Genomic DNA, 27,134 nt, shown 5'->3' on the forward strand with positions numbered 1-27,134 from the left:
TTTATTTTCTTAACCTAAACCACATTTCGGAGGGTTTCAGCTTTCAAAAGAATAATTTATACAACCAATGGATGAATTTAGCGTCAGGTTATAAGCTTTTATTTACATTACATGGATAAGCGACATAACTTCTGTCAGGGCGTGTAAGTGACACTTTGCTGGAATCAAGGTATCTGCCCCTACATCAAACTGCTTTCAGATTGCATTGCATAACCCTAGTGACAGATTTTCTGTAATTCTCCATTATGCTGAGTATACTGAGCAAAAAGGCCCTTTTATATGGGTCAATTATTGTCCCTGATCATTCACTGGCTGACTGCATCTTTTATGGGGACCTAAAAATCATAGCATGTTCCATTTTATTGGTCAATCCTAGGTTTCAACTGCCGTCATCATATTCTGAGGTTAGATTTGAAGTCCATTTTATGGTCACATTTAAAAGGAGTCGAAAGACTATTCAAACCAAGAGCGAGAGTTTGGCGCACCCTTGGTGTGGGTCAGCCTTCCCTCCTTATATTGCATCCATCTCCACCTCCTTTTCCTTGATTGACTGCTCTTGCTTTACGAGAGCCAGCGAAGGGTGGAGATAGATGGAGAAACAAGTACCGTACTTGGAAAGCTGCACTGTATATTTAGCCACACAAAGGGGACACCGAGCTCCTGTGCTTGGTTTGAACAGTCATTTTGTGCTGAAAGATCCCCATTAATAGCTTCCATTAATTTTTTTAATGATATGTCATTGGCTAATGTTTACTGTGTATTCTCTGCCAAAAGAAAAAGTGAGTAAGGTTGACATGACCCAGCTAGCTTGACACAGTCCTAAAAAGAAAAACTTGTTAAAATTATTTTTCATAACTATTTGGCCACCAGAGTAAACAAAAAATGTGCTTTCTGGAGTGATACAAGACCTGTGCGAAACAAAGTTAGAAAATACACTGAAAATACAAAACTGCCGGTCCTGATCTGTAGAATATCCGGACACTGCAACACTTCCAGCAAACGGATAAAATAATGTCCATATTACTGATACTGACTCGTGCTGCACAAGTATACCAGCATATATAAAAGGGCAGGATACTTTTCTCACAATAAACAGCATTTTGGCCTATAAATAATCTAGTGATAGACGATGTAGAACTGATGGAGAAAGGTTGAACTTAATGGACCTGGGTTTTTTTTTCCAACTTATGTAACTATGTATGAAAAACTTTTAGGTATGACTTTGTGTTATTTTTTATACACCTAGTGAGAAGAAACAGAGCTGAACATGTCTGGAATGTAGGCTAACGTTCCTGGAATCAGCGCCTGCTCTTTCACCTCTTATTCTGTGACTGTAGAGGAACAATTGATGTAGAAGATCCTTAAAATAACTTTATGAAATTAGTTGCAAAGATGTTGCAGATATTGTTTATGCATCTCACTCATTAAGGTCCGGTATCGAACCCATGTAAATCTATGACCGGGGTCTTGCATCCGTAATATGCATAGTGAAAAACCAATAAAGCATGGGCCTTTGAATAAGTTTTAAAAGATGCAAATTATGTGCAAACTGTTGATGGTTTTGGAATCACAGGGGTCTTTTTGATAGCACCATGGTTGGCTACAGACCACATATGACAAACCTGTCCCACAGGGTGAGTATATTTGGCCAGCCCAACATCACACTTTCAACTGTATCGGCATCCTGGATGGATGGGGGAACAAGGAGAAGTGAGTATTTTTATTTTTTAAATGTGGGGCTCATTATTCTTTATGGAGCTTTATGTGTGGCCATTATACTGCTTGGAGCACTTTTAGTTGCCATTATACTGTTTTCACAAGTGTGTCACGACAACCTGATAAATGTGGGTGTAGAAGATCACTGTGTATTGTGAATTGCAGATATTCCATTTAGCCTGTTTATTTGGATCTCATATTAAATAAATTTGGTTTCCTTTGGTGCTGAAGACGTTAGAATCATAGAATCATAGAATCGTAGAGTTGGAAAGGACCTCCTGGGCCATCTGGTCCAACCCCCTGCTCAAAGCAGGATTCGCTAAATCATCCCAGTCAGATGTCTGTCCAGCCTCTGTTTGAAGACTTCCATTGAAGGAGAACTCACCACTTCTCGTGGCAGCTTGTTCCACTCATTGATCACTCTAACTGTCAAAAAGTTTTTTCTAATATCTAATCTGTGTCTCCTCCCATTCAGTTTCATCCCATTGCTTCTAGTCTTTCCTTGTGCAAATGAGAATAAAGTTGATCCTTCTACAATGTGACAGCCCTTTAGATATTTGTAGACAGCTATTAAGTCTCCTCTCAGTCTTCTCTTTTTCAAACTAAACATTCCCAAATCCTGCAAGCTTTCCTCATAAGACAGGGTTTGCAGACCGGTCACCATTCTGGTCGCTCTTTTCTGAACTTGCTCCAGTTTGTTGATGTCTTTTTTAAAATGTGGTGCCCAAAACTGGACACAATATTCCAGATGAGGTCTGACCAAAGAGGAGTAGAGGGAAATAATGACTTCACGTGATCTAGACTGTATGCTTCTGTTAATACATCCTAGAATTGCATTTGCCTTTTTGGCTGCTGCATCACACTGTTGACTCATATTCAGTCTGTGATCTATTAGTATACCCAAGTCTTTTTCACATGTGCTGTTGCTTAGCCCTATTCCTCCCATTCTGTATATGCCTTTTTTCATTTTTATTGCCCAGATGTAGTACTTTGCATTTTTCCCTGTTAAAAACCATTCTGTTAGTTGCTGCCCACTTCTCCAGTTTATTTATATCTTTTTGAATCCTCTCTCTTCTCTAGTATTAGCTATCCCTCCTAGCTTTGTGTCATCAGCAAATTTAATCAGTTTACCCTCAATTCCTTCATCTAAATCATTGATAAAGATGTTGAACAATACAGGGCCCAGGACAGAGCCCTGTGGTACCCCACTTGAGACATTCTTCCAACTGGATGTGCAGCCATTTACGACCACTCTTTGGGTCCGATCACTAAGCCAGTTATGAATCCACCTAACAGTTGCCTTGTCCTTTCCATACTTAGTCATTTTTTCAATAAGGATTGTATGAGATACTTTGTCAAATGCTTTGCTGAAGTCAAGATATACTATATCTACAGCATTTCCTTGATCCACCCAATCAGTGATTCCATCATAGAAGGAAATTAAGTTAGTCTGACATGACTTATTAGTTACAAACCCATGCTGACTCTGTTTAATCACTTCATTCTTATCCAGGTACTGACATACATGTTGTTTAATAATCTGTTCAAAGATCTTTCCTGGTATAGAAGTCAGACTCACCGGCCTATAGTTGCCTGGGTCCACCTTCTTCCCCTTTTTGAAGATAGGAACAACATTTGCTCTTCTCCAGTCTTCTGGGACTTCTCCTGTTCTCCAAGAATTTTCAAAGATTATGGAGAGGGGTTCAAAAATTTCTTCTGCTATCTCCTTCAGTACTCTGGGGTGTAATTCATCTGGACCTGGAGACTTGAATTCATTTAGGTTAGCTAAGTGTTTCCTCACTATCTTTCTGTTTATAGATATCCTGGATTCTTCTATTCCCTTAATAGGACAGTGAAGAACAGTTGATGTTACATTTCCTTTCTGAGAGAAAACAGATGCAAAATAGGAATTTAAAAGCTCGGCCTTCTCAACATCCTGTCTTACCATTTCATCATTTTCATCCTGTAAAAATCCTATAGCATCTTTGACTTTTCTTTTACTTTTGACATATCCCCAAAATCCTTTATTATTGCTTTTGACATCTCTTGCAAGCCTCAATTCATTTTCAGCTTTAGATAATCTGATTTGTGTCCTGCAGGTTCTGCAGACAGCATTATATTCTTCTTTAGATATGCCTCCCTCTTTCCATTTTATAAACATTTTTTTCTTCTTTTTTAGCATGTGCTTAAGTTCTGTGTTCATCCATCTTGGTTTCCTTAAATGCTTCCTATTCTTCCCTCTTTTCGGAATTGTTAACAATTGTGCTTTGAGAATTTCACTTTTCAAGATTTCCCATCCTTCCTGGACATTTTTGTCTTTAAGGATATCCAGCCATTGGATCCCTCCAATTCTCTTTCTGAATCCCTTAAAATCTGCCTTTCTGAAATCTAACCTTGACGTCTGAGTCTTCACAGGTCTTCCTCCTCTAGTTATCCAAAAATTCTAAAATAGCATGGTCGCTACCTCCTAGGGTCCCAGCCACTTTTACCTCCTCAACCATTTCCTCCCTGTTTATAAGGATTAGATCCAAGGTAGCAGTTCCCCTTGTTTTCTCCCTTACCTTTTGGAAGATAAAGTTGTCAGCAAGAGAGGATAAGAATTTCCTTGACCTGTTAGTTTTGCCTGAGAGAGATTCCCAACAAATGTCTGGATAGTTGAAATCTCCCATGACAACTATGTCATATTTTTTGGAGAACTTGGCCATTTGATGCATAAAGAGTTCATCCATATCTTCAGCTTGCACAGGCGGCCTGTAGTAAATGCCTACAATGGTGTCCTTTCCATTGTTCTGTCCTTGTATTCTTACCCAAACAGTTTCCACAGAACTCCCAGTCTCTGAAGCTTCGATCTCTGTGCAGATATACGTGTTTCTAACATACAATGCAACACCTCCTCCTCGTTTATCAAGTCTGTTTCTTGCAAATAAGTTGTATCCTTCTAGCCTTGTATTCCAATCATGTGTATCGTCCCACCAAGTTTCACTGATTCCAATGACATCATATTTCATTTCTTTTGTCGACGTTGTCGACCCTTTACTGGTCAGAAACATGCCAGTCCTTTTCAGCTGCTTCTGAACTCTTCCTATAAAACCTGGCCAGACCCTCTCTTCCTTGCCAGTGAAAGCTCTGCTTCCTTGCTCTTAGGAGACGCTGTGCTGTGTGCTAAAGCTACGGGTTTGGAGTTGTGGTGTTCTGTAGTTTGCTTTGGTACGTGTGCCTTTATCTCCTGGTCCCTTTTCCCATTTAGTTTATTCCTCCCAGTCCCTATCATCCTCCCTATTGTTGGTTAGTACTTTTATATGATAGAGGTTTTCTGTTATCCCTGTTTAGTCTTCGTGTGATGATTGAAGTTGGGTTACCATAATTTGATGAGGTGTGTACAATCTTTCTTGGCTGCTATCCTCACTCTGGTGATGCTGAACTTTGTTACCTCTGTACCTCAGCAATCCGTCTGGTGAAGGTCTGAGACCAAAACGTTACTGTATTTTGGATTGCTGCTGCTAAATAAATCATATTCCTCTTTCAAGAGTGCCAGATTTTCTTAAATATAAGGAGCGGTATCCTATCTGTGCACCTTTTATAACGGAGTGCACCTTCTTTCCGCAGTCTTAGCACTATGACTCCCACAACTATTACACTATTCCAGCAGTGCTTTCAGTGAGATCTCCCCTAGAAGGTATGTTAAATCTACTTTTTAACCATAGTAAATCTAGACCGTTTTAAAAAATATCCAACTTTCCTCATAAAGATTACAGAACTTGGATTTAAAGGGGACCAGTCACATTGAATAACTATTTACCTGCAGATATAGGGTTAGTCTGCAGATAGATATCATTAGAAAGGTTCCCGGCTGCCATAATGTAAGCAGGGCTCATGGGAGAAAACAAACCATTCCTCCCAGCAGCCGCCAGATTTCAGTCATGCAGGTGTGGCTACAATCCGCACTCGCAGCATTGGGAGCTGCGGCTATAAGCACGCCCTGGCACTATGACTGACAGCCGGCTCTGCAGGCAGTATGGCGGCTGGGCACTTTTCTAACACTATTTGCCTGCAGATTAACACTATATCTTCAGGTGAATGGCATTATCTGACATGAAAGGTTCTCTTTAAGGTAGAAAGATTAATAGTACAGGACTAGCATATTGATGACCAGATATGTAATTAATATCAGATTGATTGGAGTCCAACATCCGCCACCCCCATTGGTCAGTTGTTACTTGCTCCAGTGTTAGCAGCCGTATGTAAACAGTGTAGCAAGTCACAACAGCCAGCTACATACATTGTTTAGTGGCCACTTGCAGACCAGCTCCTGGAGCCACGCTGTTCTGGCTACATACATCTGATTCGGTCATTGGCTTATTTTTACAAACATAGCATTCTATGTTTTTTTCAAGAGGTTGCTTGTTTGTTTTTTTTCCCAGCGTTTTACTCTAGGCTTCTCTCTCAAAAACATAAAAAAATCATCAGATTAAAAAAGGTTTTTAAAAACACATGAAATGTTTGGTGCTTTTTCCAAGCTGAAAAAAAATTGCAAAAAGACTAAGGACAGCATTACATTTCTGTAATTGAGGCCCACACTACTTATTGGCCTCAAAGGTAAACCATGACTGGTTTCATGCTCATGATTTGGACCCCATGCAGTCTCAACATGCCCACTCATTACAGAAAACTCTGTGATCTCTCAGAGAAAGCATATTTTGGATAAGGAGCCAGGCATGGGAAGAAGTGTCCTCCGGTTGGCCCCCTCTGGCTTTTCCCTGCCCAGTACAGTTAGGTTGATAAGTCTCTCCCAGTTTGCTTTAGGGAGAGACCCGTCATCCAAACTGAGCCGGACATGGGAACAGCTGGATGGACCGCCCAGCAGACTTCTTCCTGGGCCTGGCTAATTTTTAGACTTGTGTTTGCTTTGTCCTCAGTGTTTCAGAGTAGAGCAGTTTTCTGGATTGAGAGAGTCTGTCTGTACTGTGCTTCATGCTGCCCATAGTTCCTGAAAGAAATGATTATACTTTTTCTCAACATACTGCCGAAGTGTCCACCTGGGAAAGCCCTTTGCAAAGTATTTCTCGGTCAGATGGTCCAGGCAAAAATTGAAGTGGTCTTCTTTTCGGGTGTCATCTATAAAATGGCTCAGCTTACCAACATCGGAGGTATTACTTCTAGATACAGTTTTAGCATTTGAAAAAATTGAAACTGATACAAAAGTGAAGATAAATCTCAGACATGATGCCCTGGGGCTCAAGAATCTGGAGCATCTTTATGGTACCTTTGGAGGATCTTGGCACTCGGGTGACAAAATTATCTGGGAGAATAAAAGTTCCAGAGTGTCCTCCTTCCTGCCACCCAACTGGATCACTGCGGCGCCATGTCACTACTGGGCAGGGACTGGGAAAAAGTAGATCCTAGTGGACGGTGCAGGGTCAGTATTAAACTATAGGGGTCAAACTGCATTATAGGGAAATAATCATTTATGGGCGCTGCGAGCACGGACTGAGTGAACCATGGAGGTCAGAAGGCGAGGGACCCTAAAATCGTGTCACTCTCATGAAATGATGGGTAAGCTAACTGCCCTGTATAATGTGCAGTCTTCTGCCAGACACATCCAAGACCTCCGTAATCTAGAAGCAATGTTGTGTTGACCATTTGTAAGTATGTTGATGTGTGGGGTTAGAGATTCGACAGTGTTTAACTCTCATCAGTCACCTGATCACATGGAGCAAACAATTTATCACCCGCACTTTGGACTTTGATTCCCTTTGATGAGATCACTTGTTATTTAGACCATGACCTGATTTCATGCTCTCCATTATCTAACCAAGCAGAACCAATTGTCTAATGGTGGCACATCTGGACCCTGAATTATTACTATTCTGACAAATTACCCGTCTGAGGTAATGAAGCTCCTCATGCAAGACCAGATCATTCTTCTCAATCCAAGGGTTGATTGTCTCAACACCTTTCTGGTTAAACCATAACCTGGCAGGTTTACTGCATAGACAGTCGTTGTCAGCAGGGATCTTTGCTCCCTCTTGACAATCTTCCCCACCCTGTAAGCAGTTGGTTTTAAATAGATGCGAATGCCATAGTAAAACAAAAGGAAGAAATGTATCTAAGGCTTTGCAACAGTTTTCTGCAGTAGATAGTTGCAAATCATGGCACAAACTGTTGATAAATGCACCAGTTTTGAAACTGCAAAGAAAAGTGTGCAGGATTTATTGTCAGGAGTACATTATTTTCAACTTTCCGCCATTTGTTTATTCTACAGATAGAAAACCGGCGCAATGGTGTAGATTTTAATTTCTGAATTAAAAGGGTTGTCCACAACTCCCACCTAACCGCGGAGGTTAGCACCCTAAGAAGTGCGACAGTGGCACCCCCACTCAACAAAGGCTTAGCCTTAAGCAGTCCTTATGATTGTCCCTGTTAATACCAAAGACCTATAGGAAGGATACTGCATAGATATAATGAAATCATAAATGAATAGTAACACCCCAATAGGGAGAAAGCGATAAATTGATGATAAACATTTGTCATCTATCTCTTTTCCCTAGGACTCAGCTTTCGTTGAGCAGGGGTGCCATTGTTGTTCTCTTTAGGTTGTCACATCCGTGGTTCGGTAGGGGCATACATTAGGGTAGTCTAGGACAAGTTCTATACATGTTTACCCTTTCTCCCGGCATATATATTTTATGTAACCTTATAGATGTGTCCTTATTTTGTATTTGTTGTACATTTATTGGTATATACAATTTCTTAGTCATCTCTTTAGCCAATATTATTATGATTAATCATGGGTGTGATATCAATATCTAATAAATATTAAATACCGTAATTTTAGTGAGGTTTTTCACTTTGGTTACCTTGGCATTGTAAGGTCACAAGTCAATTGGTTTTTATTTTATTGCTTTTTACATTTAATATATTCCTCCATGTAAAATAAAAATCTCCCGTACTAGCCTCCATTGCCGGCGCCGTTCCAGTGATGTCAGCTTAGGCCTGTTTCACACATCAGTTTTTGTCCATCAGTCAAAATCCGCCGTTTTGCAAAAAAAACGGATCCGCCATTTTTTTTGGCGGATCTGTTTTTTTCCCATTGAGTTGCATTACCGGCAGATGGCCATCCGTTGGATCCGTTTTTTTGTGGATCCGCCAAAATTTTGACGTCCGCCGACATGCCCGAACGGAGCATGTAACGTTTTTTCGGGCGGCAGGATCCGCATTTCTCACTGCGCATGGCCGAAAGACTTCACTCAGCCTGAAATTTAACTCTAAACTCTGCTCTGGCAGCTGGAAAATTTCTCTCTCTCGCTCTCTCTTTCCCCAGGCAGCAGTTCCTTTAAAATAACGGTCCGGTGTCAAACGTTGTGGTCAGTTCAGAAACGGATCCGTTATCCGCCATTTTAGCGGATTTTGACTGAACACAAAAAATGATGTGTGAAACAGGCCTTAGGGTCACCTGGGCATCGCATGGCGTTATGTCATGGGAGCCCTGCAGCCAATTGGCTCCCACTTCACTCTCAATTTCTTTCGACAAAACTGACATCCAGAGGAAGTTAAAACTGCTGCTCTCACTTCCTCCAGATCTCAACTGCATCAGAAGGAAGTGAGAGTGAAGCAACCCATTAGTGCCTGCTGATCAGCTGCAGGGTTCTTGTGACATCGCAGTGTTACGCGAGACCCGCTGCCGCCATTGCTGCAACGCCGCAGGCACCTAAGGTGAGTACAGGCTGTTTTTATTTTACATGGTGGAATATAGTGATGGAGGAAGCATTGTCTGAACAATGGACAATCCCTTTAAGGACAGGCCAACAGGCGTAAACAGTTTAATGCAGTTTGTTACTAACTACCTGCTTGTTGTGCCTGGTGCCTATCTCCACTGGCTCTGTGCGATCAGAGACCATTCCTGCCAGTGATTCTGCAGCTTCCATTGACATCACATTGTCAGAGAGGGGGCTCCTCTGCTCTGTTGACAGCCGCCTCCCTGTTGTCTAACTGCGGGGAGTCAGCTATCAATTAGCATGTAATTGACAGTCTAGCCCCATCAGTAGAGCAGTCCAGAAGAAGTGCTGCTCTGTTGATGTGGAGCAGCTGAATCGCCGGCAGGAGAGGTCAGTGACTGCTCTGAGTTGGATAGAACAGGCAGGTAGTTAGCATCTACCTGCCTGTTAGTTTTTGGTTCATAGTAAAAAAAAATATTGTCCTGGATATTCCCTTTAAATGTAAACCTGGTAATCGCTGCACAGCTTATATTGCTTGTGGAAGCTGTAAACTAATGCACATTCTCATTATAGTACACCTGCCTGATCACAGGCTTAACAGAAAGGTGCACGTTCAGTTCAGGGCAGGCAAGATATTGGACAATAGTAGACGCAATGCATCTCGGGAAGTGAGAGGGAAAAAAATTAGTTACAGCTCCTAGTGTGCTGGCAGAATGCTAATAAAGAGGCAACACTGACTCCAAATTAGTGTATAGAAAATGACAAAGCATGAAAAATACCAGCTAGAATGTGCCAGAAATTGTTTCAAGAAACATTGGTGAAGAAATGATCTTTGCTTATGGTACTAGAGAATGTTGTTGGACATTGTCTTGACGCATCAACGTCTCATATTAGACACTAGTTACCTTTCTTAGCTCCGACATCATTTTCCTGTAGCTTCTTCTGTTCTTCTAAAGCCTTCACCTTTTCATCATAGACATCAGCTTGTGATTTCCATTGAACTCTGTTATATTGAAGTCCGTCAAACATGGGTGTAATTTCTTTATGAAACCGTGAAAATTCCTGAAAGCGGTAATGAAACATGCAGAATTAGCAGCACAAGTCACATAAGGTAAGCATTATAATACACCATCCATATCCTATTAGGGAGGTCTGTGTTCCCATTACTTTTTATCAGTTTACTATAAAATTAGAAGTGGACACAAAGAAGTCTTTGCCCGTAGATTACCATATTTTTCACCCAAAATGTATGGGATACACGGAAGCTTCCATCAGAAGTTCTTAATATCTCGCAAAAGAGAATGTAAATTGTGCATCATATTAATCTATGTGCAGGCCAGCTATGTTTCCTTTCTGTAGGGAATGGCTAAACCAGTGCTTTACTCCTGGTGTAGTGTAGGTTCCCGATAATGTATCCCTTATGGCGAGTTTAAAGGGACTCTAAATACAGAAAATGCACAAAAAATAAAAAAATACCACAGCATTTCCTCCTTTCAATGCTCATTTCCATTGATCGTAGTTTTTCTTCTCATGCTAGAAGAGCCGAGAAATGTATAAAGAAATCTCAGTGTGATTCAGAAGATCAGCCATGTTCCTCCTATCATATGTCACATGCTGTAAGATACTGGCTGCAGCAGGAGCCTCCCCCCTTCTGCCCTGTCTGCAGTTGAACAAAAAATTTTGACCCCTTGGTCAAAAGGATTTGACTGTATCCGGCCACCAGCCAAAGATGGCACCCAATCATAAGTTATTGGGGTCTGACGGGCACCAATATGTCTTCTACAAGAAATCCTGAACAAATTTATGGATTCTGTTATGAATGAATGACCAGACCCAAATGTGAGCAGAGCTGTAGACGTGCAGAATAAAAATACTTTATCAGGTTACACATGAAAAAATATCGACATGAAGCCAGGTAAGTTTCAACTTCATGGTATAAGGTTTATTAAAGTGAAATTCATGTATGTTGGGTAAAAATACATTTTGTTCTTGGCCAAATTCTTCACCTTGCATAGGGTGTAAGACATCATATATAGGGAGATTTATCTTTGGGGCCTATTATATCCATTTGGAAAATGTATTTACATTACAATCCTAATATTTAGTTCTTAGATGAAATGCTGCCTTTTCAAGCAGAACCAATTTGGGTTATGGGAGAGATAAGACAGGGAAAATCAGAGCCCCCATGGGTGCTCTCGCTGGCATACTGTATTCTCCATTTACATTGCTCGCAGAAAAGAGAGGGACTACTAGCTCTGATGGGTCATGCATTAGGACTTGGTGAAGAGGAGCTCTGCTAAGACCGGGGGCAATGACAAAGGGGATGCAGTGGATACTTGAGAAAGGGGCAATCGCTGCAGTGGGCGCTGTTGTGACTATTGGGTGAAGCCCAGCTCACATTACTAGAGGAAGATGAGACTCACAGCTGTGAGTAATAGGGGAAGTCTCTGCTTTGACTACTGGCTGAAGACAGGTCATTATTGCTGTGACCGCTGGAGGCGGTGGAGCACTGTGACTACTGGGGAAACTGACTACTGGTTGAGGTAGATGAAGGAACTGTTGCAACTACTGATAAAGGGCACAGGAGGTTCTTCTATGTATATTGATGGATTGGACATACACTAGAGTTAGTTAAAACGGTCCTCAGCTATACTGAGGCATGCAAGGGAATGGTGTGATTGCTACCGGGTGGCAATAGACTCCAGGAAGTGAGGCGGCAACACAGCTGTGGCTGCTGAAAGTGAGAGCAGAACATGGCATTGACTATTGGGAGGGAGAGGGGCGCATGGCTATACAGTTACTGCTGAGGAGCTATAGACTAAATATTACTGACAGTTCTAAAAAGTAAATGTAGAAGAGAAGTAAAACGGCACTGAACTGGGTAATATATAGACTATATACAAAAATGTCTTAAGGACTAAAAAAGGAGGCAATAATGCTGAAAGCTGAGGCTGGGCTTATTTGTACGCTGTTGAGAAAAGCAAATAAGAAACGGTTTTATCGGAAGCATACTTGAGGTTTTACAGAATTGGATGCAATAATCGAAAAATTAGTCTTCCTATTTTCAGTTAAAGGGTTTGTCCAGCCTTGGAGTACAAGTCTGCAGTCACTCTAAACTGTGTTCCAAATTATTATGCAAAAAGAGTTTAGGAGTGATAAGGTTAGAATTTTTTTGTTTGTCATTTAAACTCATTGATGGTGATGTGTGTCAGGGCTCTTTATATCTCTGAAAGCAATTGCAGATACCTGTGCAAATTAGTTTGGCAGGTGTGTCCAAATAAAGGCAAGACTACTTAAGAAGGCTGTTCCACATTATTAAGCAGCCTACATTTTTTGCCAAAATGGGAAAGAAAAAGGATGTGTCGGCTGCTGAGAAGCAACAAATTGTGGAGTATTTAGGTCAAGGCATGACTACAATCAACATTGCCAAGACACTTCACCGTGATCATCGCACAATCAAGAAGTATGTAGCTGATTCCCAGCACACACGTGTGCGTGCTGACAAGGAAAAATTGAGGACTCTTTCCAACAGGCAATTGCATCAGGTTAAAAGAGCAGCTGCAAAAATGCCTTGTCATAGCTGCAGACAAGTTTTTGAAGCTGTTGGTGCCTCCAACGTCCTCAGAACAACAAGATGCAGGGTCCTTCAGAGGTTTGCAGCTGTGCGTAAGCCATCCTGTCGACTACCTCTATCCACTGCACATAAGCTCCAGTGGGCCAAACAATACATGAAGACTGACTTCCAAACTGTTTTGTTCACCGATGAGGGCCGTGCAACGCTCGATGGTCCAGATGGATGGAGTGGAGGATGGCTGGTTGATGGACACCCCATGAAAACACGGCTAAGGCGCTAACAAGGAGGAGGTGGAGTAATGTTTTGGGCTGGAATCATGGGGAGAGAGATTGTCGGCCCCTTTAGGATCCTGAAGGGGTAAAGATGAACTCCATAATCTATGTGGAGTTTCTAAAACAGCACTTCCTGCCATGGTTCAAGAGTAAGAACCGTGCTTTCCGCAGCAAGATCATTTTCATGCATGATAATGCACCGTCTCATGCTGCAAATAACACATCTGCATCTCTGGCTGCTATGGGCATAAAAGAGGACAAACTTATGGTGTGGCCACCATCTTCCCCTGACCTCAACCCCATTGAGAACCTCTGGAGCATCATCAAAAGGAGTGTCTATGATGGGAGGCAGTTCACATCTAAGCAACAGCTCTGGGAGGGTATTCTGTCCACATGCAAAACAATTGAAGCACAAACCATCCAAAAACTGACAAATTCAATGGACGAGAGAGTTCAGAAGCTTCTTTCGAACAAGGGGTCCTATGTGCAAATGTAACATCACCTACAATAAAGTTTTGACTTGAAAACTGTTTGATTTCATTTTGTAATAAGCTGATAATGCTTATAATTTCACAATTGACCATTTTTTGTTCAAAATAAAAAGTTGAAAACTCTGCTGTGCATAATAATTTGGAACATGCATTTTGAGTGTTTCTTATTTTTTTCATAGGCAGTTTGTTCAAAAACATTGCAATTATACTAGAATATTAGATGACTGAAAAATAACAATGACTGCAATTCATATAGGTAATTTAGAGAAAATATGAGGAAATATTTTTTGCATAATAATTTGGAACACAGTGTATGTGACTGCAGACTTGTGAATCCTGTAATAATGAAACCAAGGAGGACACTACCAAATAGAATTTAGGTATCCTCCTGCAGTCAGTAAGAGCATGCACTGAAAAAAAGTAGAAAAGCTACTGACCAAAGAAAGCAGGGATCACCAGAAAATATTAGAAATTTTATTGGACAACCATAAACATCACCATATAAAAACACTTAAAAGTCATAAAACATGACAAGGCATACACAAGGCTCATAATAGTGCCTACAAGAACATCCCCCACATAAGAGAAAGGCTAAACAGTTTAATATAGTATGTAAACCAATAATAGGTAATGGACACAGATTATAAATTCATATGGTACACTAATGAGGGTTTAAAGATCAAAGTATCTATAGCAACAGTGAAAATAACTATTTGCCCGTAAAGGTAGTACATCAAGATACTATGGCGGTGTACAAAGGCATCTGAGATATTCACAGAACAAATAGTGAGCAATGAAATCGATAACACACAATTTGCAAAAAATGCCCTGAAAAGTGACCAATGAGCTAATTGAGATATACACAGTATAGGGAAATACCATGGAGTTTTGTCCATAACAATAAATAAACCGTGGTTCTAATGAATACTAGCCATATCCAGCAATACAGCGACAGTGCGGAAAGAAATTAAAGACAGGCTAAGAGAAATCGTAGATAAATGGAGACCATACCCCACATCACCTAGAAATAGAGAGATGCAATGTACTCCTGCCCGCACTATCCTGGTAACCTGCATACATGAGGGAGCTTGTGGAGTGCCCGACGCGTGTGCCCCTGACGAAGCCACCTTGCGGTGGCGACACGCGTCGGGCACTCCACAAGCTCCCTCATGTATGTAGGTTACCAGGATACTGCAGGATAACAATTCTATTCACTGAGCTACTGTAAAGAGGTGGAGATATTGCCCTGTTCCCCCTTGAAGACAACAGTGCTGTGTACAATGTAAAGTGTATAATGTCATGCATTATTGAGAGAGTGATGTGTAATGTGAATTGTGATGTGGTTTATTGTAATGTCTTGCACTGTACTGTGAGGAAGCTAAGTTCTGCGCAGCAACAGACAGTGAGTAGGGTAAGATAGTTAAGTGTTGGGTCTAGCCGAGAGGAGGGACTATATAGCAGGATCAAAAAGGAATTCCTGATAGGGAGTCAGACAGGGCCTAGCTTGCTAGAACAGACATTTAGTCTGAGTGCTCAGCAAGGCTGCATGCAAAGGGTGTTCTGTGGTCAGAAAGAAAGGAGATCGGGACAGAGAGAGTGATCCTGAGGAACAGACCAAGATAGAGAGAAAGTTACAGAGACGTAGAGAGGACAGTGCCAGCACAGAGGAATGAACAAAGAGCAGAGTAAACAAGTGAGATGGGTTTGGTGAAGGTATGCCTATCAGCACGGCTCCAAGTAGCTTCTAGCTCTTAAAGTTAATGGGCCAGGTTGGAATACAATATGAGACAAAGTGAGTGCCCCAAGTGGGAGTTCCCTAAGTGTCAGAGAGCTTGAAGCTGAGTCCGGTCATATTGGCAAACCATCTCTACAAGGAGAATCAGATGTGGAACCACAGGAAATGGAAATGACTTTCACGGACTGTACTGTGGTGTTAAGCTGGGTGGTGATGAAGGAAATGAGACCATTGGAGGCAGGAATGTGAGAGACCAAGGAAGGAACGAGAGTGTGTATCGAGATGCTCTGTACTATTGAAGAAACATCAGAGAAGTTATGTTCCCGCTCTCCTGTGTACAAAGTTTCCATGCAGTGGCTGTTTAGTACAGCTTCGTTTGTTAAGAACTGGTAGTCTCCTTTCATGAACTGGTTAACTTCTGGTCCTAGCAAACCAGTGTCATTGGTTACATGCCGCCTGCATGGGCATAGCGCCCTCACAGCACAAGTCCACAAACTCAGCCAGGACCCCCACCTTCATGTAACATGCCGGACGCAAGAGATGAGTACCTCGCTCACGGCTACCTCCCCGCGCCACGTTACGCTACCATCATTCACGATCTATAGTCTCAGGTTATTTTCAGAAAGATTTCCATCAATTTAGACCGATTTCACACGTCCGTTGAATCCAGCCTAAACCCGTTCTGTGGATTACTTACCTTATACACAAATGTACATACAAAGTCAATGAAACCAACTTGAAGTTTCGGCAGCTCCTCCGCTTTGTTTCTGTCCATCATTGGCTATAAGAACAAAAATATCAATTCTGTAGTTAAACATTAAAACATACATTCCATACTACTAGGAAACATCCTAATATACTGTGATGCTATGGGGGGAGATTCACTGAATGTGCTAAAAAATGTTGTGCATGTCTTGTACCAAATTTATTATGTGTCTTAGACACTTTCTGCTCCTTATATAATAAGAGAGTGCGGCTCAACAAGAAAGAACCCTAACTTTACATGTGATGGTGTAAACCCCATAACGGCTAAAATTTTAATACAAAAATAAGTCAGTGTAACAGTGCTCAAAAGTGATCATACATCCTGAGCTACAGCGGTAAATTTGGTACATTTTGAGATTACGCTTAATAAAGACCGCAATTAGATAAATGAAAAATAAACTAAAAAGTCATGAAAGCAGTTGTAAAATAAGGAAGGAAAATAAAATCCATGTACAGTACTACAGAAGTGTGTAATATCAAATAACGTGGAAAGTATAAGCAATAACATTTAAAACCCAGTGACCACATAATAGGATTACAGTAGTAATTCATCTTACGATAGGCTGCTGCTGAAGAACCGTTCTCTCCAGGTCACCTTGTTCCCAGAATTCATTAGCAACCATAAGGGCAACCTAGATACAAATAAATCCACTATCATTCACTACATGATTAAAATGCGATTTTGTTGCCACATAATGTGGGACGTTCTGAGACATTGTGCCTTTTTCCAAATTAAATTGTAAAATTCAAATATGTGCACGGAAGAGCCCCACTGATACACTGAGCATCAAAGCAGAGCTCTCTTTATTACATGCCTTGGTCAAGGTTTTATAGGTTCCGTATTTAATAGTCGAACATGGTAACAATATAATTGGCTCTTCTTATCTCTAAATATGGGCTGGCATTAGCATACATACATCTCATTGGCTAAATTTAATTATGTCTACACCCAGCTGAAGAGTCTAGTGTACTCCTTAGGTTCCTTTCTCTCACTCTCCTATGTTTTCTCTAAGTCTGTTAGACAAAGACATTCCTAAGGAGCCCCGTATCACAAAACACACGTACTGGCTCAAACTCCATCTTGGAAAGCAGATGAGAATATCCAAAATAAAGTCAGGATAGAGAAGTATAAATCCTGCTCTCACAAATGTCATTAATCAAAAAATTGCAGTAAGTATTTTTGTGTAAATTGTTTTGTACAGCAGGTCACCTTGTACCCAAGTTGCCTAGAAGCTTGAAGTCCCATTCATTAATATTAACTGACCCCACCGACCATCTAATGTGTAACCTCCAATTCTCCTGTCACAGGTTATGGAGGAAGGATTGGGCTTCTACTTCCAGGAAAACACTCAACGAAGTTTTCTGTCAGCAGTTTACTCTCCTCTTCCCTTTGTCTCTGGCCAATCTAAGGGCCCCGTCACACATAGCGACTCACCAGCGATCCCGACAACGATATGAACTTGTCAGGATCGCTGGTGTGTCACTGCATGATCGCTAGTGAGCTGCCAAACAGGCAGCTTCACCAGCGATCAGGACAGCAACACGCGGGTAACAAGCGACGCACGTCGCTTAGTTACCCGCAGTGTACGTTAAGATACCAGCGCACTGGTGCAGGGAGCTGGTAACCAAGGTACACATCGGGTTTCTATGCGCGGTGCTTAGAAAGCCGCTGTTTACCAGCTCCCTGCACCAACGCGCTGGTATCTAACATACACATCGGGTTTCTAAGCGCCGTGCGGCGCATAGAAACCCAATGTTTACCTTGGCCTCCAGCTCGCTGATTGCTGGTCTCCCGCCTGCCACACGCAGCAATGCGTGCTGGCCAGTGGGAGACCAACGATCAAAAAAATGTCCTGGCCATTCAAGGACGATCAGCGATAACCGGCAGGGGGGTCGGTGACTGATAAGTGTCGCACACCGCGATCTCGCTGGTGAGATCGCTGGTGCGTCAAAAAACTTGAGACTCAGCAGCGATCTCGCTAGCGATCTCGCTGTGTGTGACGGGGGCTTATGAATCAGGAAAAGATGGCATAAGCTAAACAAACATTGGTCTGACACCTGAGATGTAAGGGCAATTTTAGAGGCCACTAATGTGACTGCTGTGGAGCAGATGAACAATCCACTTTCACATGGACTGTGAGAGATTACGAATTATGATGAATTCCCCAGGAGGAATACAGAAAAATCATCATCATAGTTTTCACTCAGTGCCCTCTGTCGTTCAAACACAGTCCCCTGAAAAATTTGAGAATATTGGCAATATCAAAGGAAATAAACTTAACTAAAAATGTGACAAAAATTACTTTTTTTATGGTCAGATAGATCCAACTTGATTTTAAAATTCTGGAAAAACATCTTCAAAATCTTGGTAGAAAAGTGCCTACCTTTCTACTATTTTTTTTAGCTTTTGGTTCACATTTAGCATAACAATAAACCCTTCTAAGCAGTGTCTGTGTAGCATCTGGACCATGGATGTTTTTCACATTTTGAACAGCGTGAGTTTCAAAGAATTTAATTTTTGTTTTGTTACAGGGGGGGGGTTTGCCTTTAACAAAGAAACTCTTTTGAAGTGGAAGTCAAATCAGTAAGTCTTATATTATTAGTTAGAGTAATTGAGCTAAAAAGAGTAGAAACAGTCAATTACGTTACAAATTTAAAGGGAATCTGTCACCCCTTTTTTGAGATATCATATAATGATATCATTCAATTGTGTGTCACATAAGGATTCTCTTAGTACTTTTGCTTCCCCCTGACCCCGCACCTTTCATGCATAAATACCTTTTTACATCGGTTCAGATGTATGTAAACTGCCGCTGTCCGGTCCACTGGGCGGGGCTTATTCACCTGCTCCCCCCCCTGTCTTGCTCTACGCATTTCTTATGGTGTAGAGCAAGACAGGGAGGGGGGGAGCAGGTGAATAAGCCCCACCCAGTGGACCGGACAGCGGCAGTTTACATACATCTGAACCGATGTAAAAAGGTATTTATGCATGAAAGGTGCGGGGTCAGGGGGAAGCAAAAGTACTAAGAGCATCCTTATGTGACACACAATTGAATGATATCATTATATGATATCTAAAAAAAAAGGGGTGACAGATTCCCTTTAACCGCAAAACAGAGAGCAAATCAATCAGCAATGTTGTGGTCTTTTTTTTTTTTTTTTAGATACTTACTTGACTTTGTACTTCCCAGGGCTTTGTAATGGCAGACAAGTCACATCCTGTCATCATCATAGCCCTGTAGAGACATAGTCACATTTTGTAAGCAAAATAAACCTAAAAGCCAGCGATGTGACTGATACAAATATGCATAAATGCATCTGGGACTTATTTACTAAAAAAAAAAAGAAAGTTTGATGTAGTACTTCCAACTTGAAAAAAAGAACTTGGATCTTTACCCATTTCAGATGACTCTGTTCTGCTAAATGAAGACTATCATAAACAGTAATTTACTAGATACAGTATGTGTGGTAGCCCCTACTAGCTGCTTTAACTCCTACTAGAGTTGGTGCAAATCGATTCGGAAGACCCAGTCCATTGATGTCGTTGGTCCCATACCAATCTTAACAACTGTCAAGGCCAACCAGCCAATCGTCTTATGTATATGGTGGTTTCCTACCAGAAGGAAGGGTCAGAAGTTTTGAATTCAATCACCTGATCATTTTCTCTCCTTGACCGTAAGTTGCCACCGCCATAGTCTGTCATCAGTGTACTGGCCCCTCACTATACCAAAGACGTGCACACTTCGTTAATCTGAGAGTGTAGGTGTCTTGGGGATTTAGAGCAAAAGCTGTTTGCCGAATGAGCTTTCTGATGTGGATGGTCTGTTTTAGATGGAGTGTAATATCTATTCTTAACAACTATCAAAAGGTCATAGACATTGAAGGGACATGAATCCTTGGGGTCTGGAGCACCCGGGGACATTAGCAGTGACACACCCTTCCCACAGTGGACCAGCTTACACCGGATCCAGGTCATGGGTTAGTAGTTTGAAAGCCTGATTAGTACAAGTTGAATCCAAAATAAAGGTACAAGCACTTTACATTTGATGGCAAACGCTTCTATATTTGCCACAGCCTTCTGTTAAGCAGACTATCCAAGACCCCTCTTCTTGGTGAGCCACTCAGTTATCAAGCCCTAAAGGAAGTCTGGTTGTCAGCCTAGATATGTGTTAGGGCACTGAGCTTGTTTCTATTGAGGGTAAATAACGAGTGCTTGAACCTTGCTTGTAAGGTCAAAAAGTATTGGGCTTATTTTTCTTTTTGGAAGGACATATTTTTCATACACCAAGTACCCCTATAGTGAAGTGTGTGGTCCTCTTGGTAGAAAGGGACCCCTATAGTGAAATGTGTTCTGCTATTGGTAGAATGGGACCTCTATAGTGAGGTGAGGTGTGCTGTCCTCTTAGTAGAATGGGACCCCTACTGAAATGCGTAGGCCTCTTGGTAGAATGGGACCCCTGTAGTAAAATGTGCAGTTCTCTTGGTAGAATGGGACCCCTAAAGTGAAGCGTGTGGTGCTCTTGGTGGAATAACGATGAAGAAGTATTAAGCATAAATGCCCCTAGATCTGCAACAACTGTAATGTAATCTGACAATATCTTTGATTTTCAGTTGGTGATTTGGTCTACTAAATCTTTCATTTTGTTGTCGATCCATGGCCCCAAATAATCTGACATCAAAGATACAATATTCATGTACAATTCTAATCACTCACATAATTATTTCCTTTTTCGTTTGGTCAGTAATAATATATTTTATCCTTTCATCCTCGGTCTGCATCTGTTCCGTCGCGTCCACTATCTTCTGAAACATAGTCCTTTTTCTGTTCCAAGCGAGAAAGAATATGTCAATATATTCAGCTAACATCTCAAAGTAAAAAATAACAAGTTCACATGAAACAAGCACAATATTACTATGCAGGTGTCATAATCTCAAAAGTAGATGGCTATTGTTAGAACACCTCATTTCTTCTTAATATTGCCAGACCTATTATTCAGAAAAACCCAGGGACATGAGCTATTGTTCATGTGAGATTGAATGTTGACTATTATTGTAGGTTGAATTGAAGTTTGTTGATTTGTTGGACCGTTGCTGACTACCTATTGTATTAGTCCTTACAGCTTATTGTTCTGCTTTCCTTGAGGGACAAAGGTGCAAGCTAATTGAACAATCCTTGTTAATATGTTGATTACCCATTTTATCAGTTCATGCAGCTTGATGTTCTGAAAATATTACAGGACAATATGTGCAGGTTAACTGAACACTCGAACAATGAGCGATGACCTCCTCCCACCTTCCCCCAATCCTGTGAAAAAATGCCTAAATAAGAGCTATGAACTATAAAAGGGGATCTGCCTCTGTGTCCAGCAGACTATACAGGACAGCAACTAAAAAACAATGGCACCAACTGGAGGAATACAGATCTGCTCCTTTGACCATCATTTAACCCTTAAAGACATTTGGAAATGCCAAGTTGGGACAGTCAGGTCACCTGGCCACATACCTCAATGGACTGTCTGCTTCCTAAGTTTACCGCTACTCTGTCTCTGTGGGTGCCTGCCAAAACCAGTGTGCTACTGGTTGGTTTAGTTGGCCCTGGAAGCCTCGAAGTTACAGATGCTCTATTTCTCTGTGAGCGAGCAGAAGGGTGAGACTCTGTAATTTGCACCGTCTTACTGTATGTACTTGCTGGGACTGTACTATTTGTTATAGTTTCTTGGTGGTTCAATAAAGTATTGCCACACAGTTTTACTCTCACCTTGTGTTGCCTGATTAGTATTTTGCCTACCGGCAAGGAGTATAAGCACAGTACATAATAGACCTACATGAGCAGGTGACATGGCTGCCTCATCACTGATTGTGGATACGTCACACAAGACATTGGAAATCAAGGTCCCAGAGTCTGGAGGAAGAGTGGAGAGGCACACAATCCAAGCTGCTTGAGGTCTAGTGTGAAGTTTCCACAATCAGTGATGGTTTGGGGAGCCATGTCATCTGCTGGTGTAGGTCCACTGTGTTTTATCAAGACCAAAGTCAGCGCAGCCGTCTACCAGGAAATTTTAGAGCACTTCATGCTTCCCTCTGCCGACAAGCGTTTTAGAGATGGAAATGTAATTATTCAGCAGGACTTGGCACCTGTTCACACTGCCAAAAGTACCAATACCTGGGTAAAAAACAACAGTATCACTGTGCTTGATTGGCCAACAAACTCGCTTGACCTTAACCCCATAGAGAATCTATTGGGTATTGTCAAGAGGGAGATGAGAGACACCAGCCCCCACAATGCAGACGAGCTGAAGGCTGCTATCAAAGCAACCTGGGCTTCCATAACACCTCAGCAGTGCCACAGACTGATCGCTTCCATGCCACGCCGTATTGATGTAGTAATTGATGCAAAAAGAGCCCCCACCAAGTATTGAGTGCATTTACAGAACATACATTTCAGTAGGCCAACATTTTGGATTTTAAAATCATTTTTTCAAGTTTTTGTTATAAAGTATTCTAATTTACTGAGATAATGACTTTTGGGTTTTCATTGGCTGTAAGCCATAATCATCAACAATAACAGAAATAAACACTTGAAATATATCACTCTGTAATGACTCTAAATAATGAGTTTATAAATACTGTATATAATTTATAAATAGATATATATACTAGATGGAAGCCTGATGCCATCGCATCGGGAGGGCGGTAATGTCACAGGGGGCAGTCTTTGATCGCAGAGGATACATTTTATGAGGTAAAATATTGTTTAAAAACAGTCAGTGAAATATTTTACCTCGCAAAATGAATCCTCTGTGATCCCCTGCTGTAATGTCAGTATTGTCTTTTGCTTCCTCCCCTTCCCAGGAGATGTGGTATGCTCCATGCACGGTCAGACACAGACAATTTTTAAAATGTACTTTCGTTCGTGGGAAAACTCCTTTAATGTGACTGGCTTTCTCTGCCTGTAGACACGTCGCGCATCTGCCGCCAGGATCAGCCGAACGATTCACTGCGCCTGCGCTGAATTTGCGCAGGTGCAGTGCAACGGTGTTCCGCTGGTGGTACTGCACAAGAGGCTGCGTGAGGGTGTGTAGTGCATATGGCAAATAGTGTGTGTGTGTGTGGTGTGTACTGCTTATAGAGTGTGTATGTGTGTGGTGCGATGGTGTTCCGCTGGTGGTACCGCGCAATAGGTTGGTACTAGCAGCAGTTTCCATATTGAGACACCCATCACTTGGGTGTCCCAATATGGCGGTTGGTGAACTTCCTCCACTTGGAATTCAGGGATATGGTGATATCTGGACAGACCAGGAAATGAAAACATTACAAGGAAATTATATAAATAGATATATACACTGTGTGTGTATATATATATATATATATATATATATATATATATATATTTTACCAGCTCTCCATCCTGGTATATATGTCCCTTATCCTGACCCCACCCTGGTATATATCACCCATATTGGTACATTGGCCATGTTCTGTCACTTTTCTTTAATGTATAAAAAACATGTAATGTTTTTAATTTATAGGAAAAAAAAATCAAAACAAAAACAAGTCATGGGGCTCCATAGAAGAAGTATAATGCACCCCCATAGTCCTCTATTTAGTACAGGGTTGGCCATTTATATGGATACACCTAAATAAAATGGGAATGGTTGGTGATATCAACTTCCTGTTTGTGTCACATTAGTATATGGGAGGGGGGGAAACTTTTCAAGATGGGTGGTGACCATGGCGGCCATTTTAAGTCAGCCATTTTGGATCCAACTTTATTATTTCCAATGGGATGAGGATCATGTGACACATCAACCTTATTGAGAATTTCACAAGAAAAACAATGCTGTGCTTGGTTTTAACGTAACTTTATTATTTCATGAGTTATTTACAAGTTTATAAAATGTATTCAAAGTGCTGCCCATTGTGTTGGATTGTCAGTGCAACTCTCTTCTCCCACTCTTGACACACTGATAGCAACACCGACAAAGAATAGCTAGTCTAAGGGGGTCAGATTCCTTGTAGGAATGCTCGGACCTGACACCCATAATGTGGTGGTGCACCATCTTGCTGGAAAAACTCAGGGAACGTGCCATCTTCAGTGTATAAAGAGGGCAACACGTCATCATTTAGCAATTTCAGATATCCAGTGGCATTGAGGTTTCCTTTGAGGAAAAATGGCCCCACTATCTTTGTATCCCGTATACCACACTATACCATCAATTATGAGTGTCAGGTCTGAGCATTCCTACATGAACAGTTTCCTGGAAAGTGGATTGGTCTTCGTGGGCCAGTTGAATGGCCACCAATTTCTCCCGATCTGACCCCCTTAGACGTTTATCTTTGGGGTCATCTGAAGGCAATTGTCTATGCTGTGAAGATACAAGATATGCAGCATCTGAAACAACGGATACTGGAAGCCTGTGCTAGCATTTCTTCTGTGGTGTTGCCATCAGTGTGTCAAGAGTGGGAGAAGAGGGTTGCATTGACAATCCAACACAATGGGCAGCACTTTGAACACATTTTATAAGTGGTCATAAACTTGTAAATAACTCATGAAAGAATAAAGGTACGTTAAAACCAAGAACACCACACTATTGTTTTTCTTGTGAAATTCTCAATAAGTTTGATGTGTCACAAGACCCTCTTCCCGTTGGAAAAAATAAAGTTGAATTCAAAATGGCCAACTTCAAAATGGCCACCATGGTCACCACTCATCCTGAAAAGTTTCCTCCCTCCCATATACTAATGTGCCACAAACAGGAAGTTGATATCACCAATCATTCCCATATTTTTTAGGTATATCTATATAAATGGCCCACCCTGTATAATGCATCTCATAGTCCTTCATATAATATACTAGACAGGCCCTAGTCATCCCTGTAGTATAATGCACAGCCCACAGTGAACATATTAGTATAATACACAGCCCATATCCTTAATATAAAATAATGCATAGTCCATAGTCCTCTATATAGTATAATTCACAGCTCCGTAAAGTATAATGTACCCCATAGACATCCATAAAGTATAATGCACCTCCATAGTCATCCATAAAGAATAATGCACCCAATAGTTATCCATAAAGTATAACGTACCACATAGTCATCCATACAGTATAATGCACCCTATAGTCATCCATATAGTATAATGGACAGTCGATAGTCATCCATATAGTATAATGCACCTTATAGTCATTCATAAAGTATAATGCACCTCCATAGTCATCCATAAAGAATAATGCACCCTATAGTCATCCATAAAATATAATGCACCCTAATAGTCATCCATATAGAATAATTCACCTCATAGTCATCCATAAAGAATAATGCACACCTGGTGGGTCTGTGTGGTGCAATACACTTCAGCTGGATGTACATCCAAGGACGCATATCCAGTTAAAGTTACTGCTGGTGTCGGTGGTCCCCTGATCCGTTGGACCCTGTTGCAGCTGCGACCGCGGTCATTACGCCCCTGGCCATATCCAACATGTAGTAAAAAATTTCTACTTGGACACATGGCAGGGCTTGGAAGGGACGAAGCAACATGTGGTATTTGTAAATTTGACTGGAATATATTGCAGACACTGTCTTATTTGCAGAGACCCTGGGGTTCAAAACAGCAGAAATCCCCACAAGGGACCCTATTTAGGAAACTAGACCCATTAAGGAATTCCTCTAGGAAGGTGTTGAGCTTGTTGAACCCGTAGTTTCTTGATAAATCCTTTTAAAATGTGGATGTGAAAACGAAAATTACGGTGTTTCTGCTAAAATGTTTTAGCCCCAAATTTGCAATTTTCACAATGGATAACCGGAAAAACAGACGCCATAATCTCTTATGCAATTTCTTCTACACCCAGACATCCCATATGTGGTCAAAAACTGCTGTTTGGGCACATGGCGGGGATTGGAAAGGAATGAGCGCCATTTGATTTTAGGAGCATAAATTTGTCTGGAATAGATTGTGAATTCCAAGTTGCATTTGCAGAGCCCCTGACAGAAACCCAACACAATTGACCCAATTTTGGAAAGTTGACCTCTAAAGGAATTATGGCAATGTGGGAGACAGGGCGCACTGCAATCTAATAATAAGTAAGGGGGAATATATATCACCAGCCCAGGCTGGAGATATACATTTAAACCTCCTGGTTGTCACTGCCAGAGTTCCTCACTAAGGCTAGTTTCATATTTGTGTACCCTGGAGCTGTGGAGGGATGCAGCCGCATGCGTCGTTTTGATGGTGCGGCGACCGCACCAAAATGCAGCCGCATGCGGACGGAGGAGGAGCTGACTGGAGGAAGTGCGGCCGTGGGTGGAGCTTCACAGAGGACGCCTGCATCCCTCTGCAGCTCCAGGGTATGCAAATGTGAAACTAGCCTATAACAATATGGTATTCTGACACCAGTTCTTCGTTCGACATAAGCCCCGTCCGACAACAGGCTTATATCGGGTCAGAAACCAACCTGGGTAGTGTACAATTGCGGACATGGGGATTTGTGAATTGACATAAAAGAGCAGCGCAAAATTAAATGTATATTTAATCGCTGAAAAGGCGCACTAGAAATATACAGGTATATATTTACAAGAACAATATACAGGTATACAGTAACAAGTGTAGTGCAAAGATAGGGTATAGATAGGTTGTAATTACCGTGTTATGTAGCATGTGACCACAGGGAGGCGCTGATGGATCACAGGTCCAAATCTTAGTTACAGGCATTCCTGTCTGCGTCAGCTAACGTATCCACGTGCCATTAGAAAACGAAGTCCAAAATGAGGGTCTGCCTTATATCTCCAAGGCTGTTCCCTCCCCCACTCTGCTGCCTCCCCTGGGCTGGGCTACCTCACTCCTCCCATGTCTGAGAATATGATT

At 41.5% G+C, this 27,134-nt stretch overlaps 1 protein-coding gene across 3 annotated transcripts in view; it reads right to left on the reverse strand.

Moving 5' to 3' along the window:
- PDE6C (phosphodiesterase 6C) overlaps positions 1–27,134 on the reverse strand; it is a 119,560-nt gene that overhangs the window by 8,952 nt on the left and 83,474 nt on the right. For all 3 annotated transcript variants that reach the window (XM_073555832.1, XM_073555833.1, XM_073555834.1), the window contains 5 exons: positions 20,983–21,090; positions 19,441–19,504; positions 16,826–16,900; positions 16,201–16,284; positions 10,337–10,493 (listed from right to left, as the gene is read on the reverse strand). In XM_073555832.1, coding sequence (XP_073411933.1) covers positions 10,337–10,493; positions 16,201–16,284; positions 16,826–16,900; positions 19,441–19,504; positions 20,983–21,090 — 488 coding nt within the window. The remainder of the gene's footprint in view (positions 1–10,336; positions 10,494–16,200; positions 16,285–16,825; positions 16,901–19,440; positions 19,505–20,982; positions 21,091–27,134) is intronic.

The sequence above is a fragment of the Dendrobates tinctorius genome, unplaced genomic scaffold (genome assembly GCF_039654945.1).
Source record: "Dendrobates tinctorius isolate UK_male_01 unplaced genomic scaffold, ASM3965494v1 ptg000230l, whole genome shotgun sequence".
Taxonomy (NCBI): domain Eukaryota; kingdom Metazoa; phylum Chordata; class Amphibia; order Anura; family Dendrobatidae; genus Dendrobates; species Dendrobates tinctorius.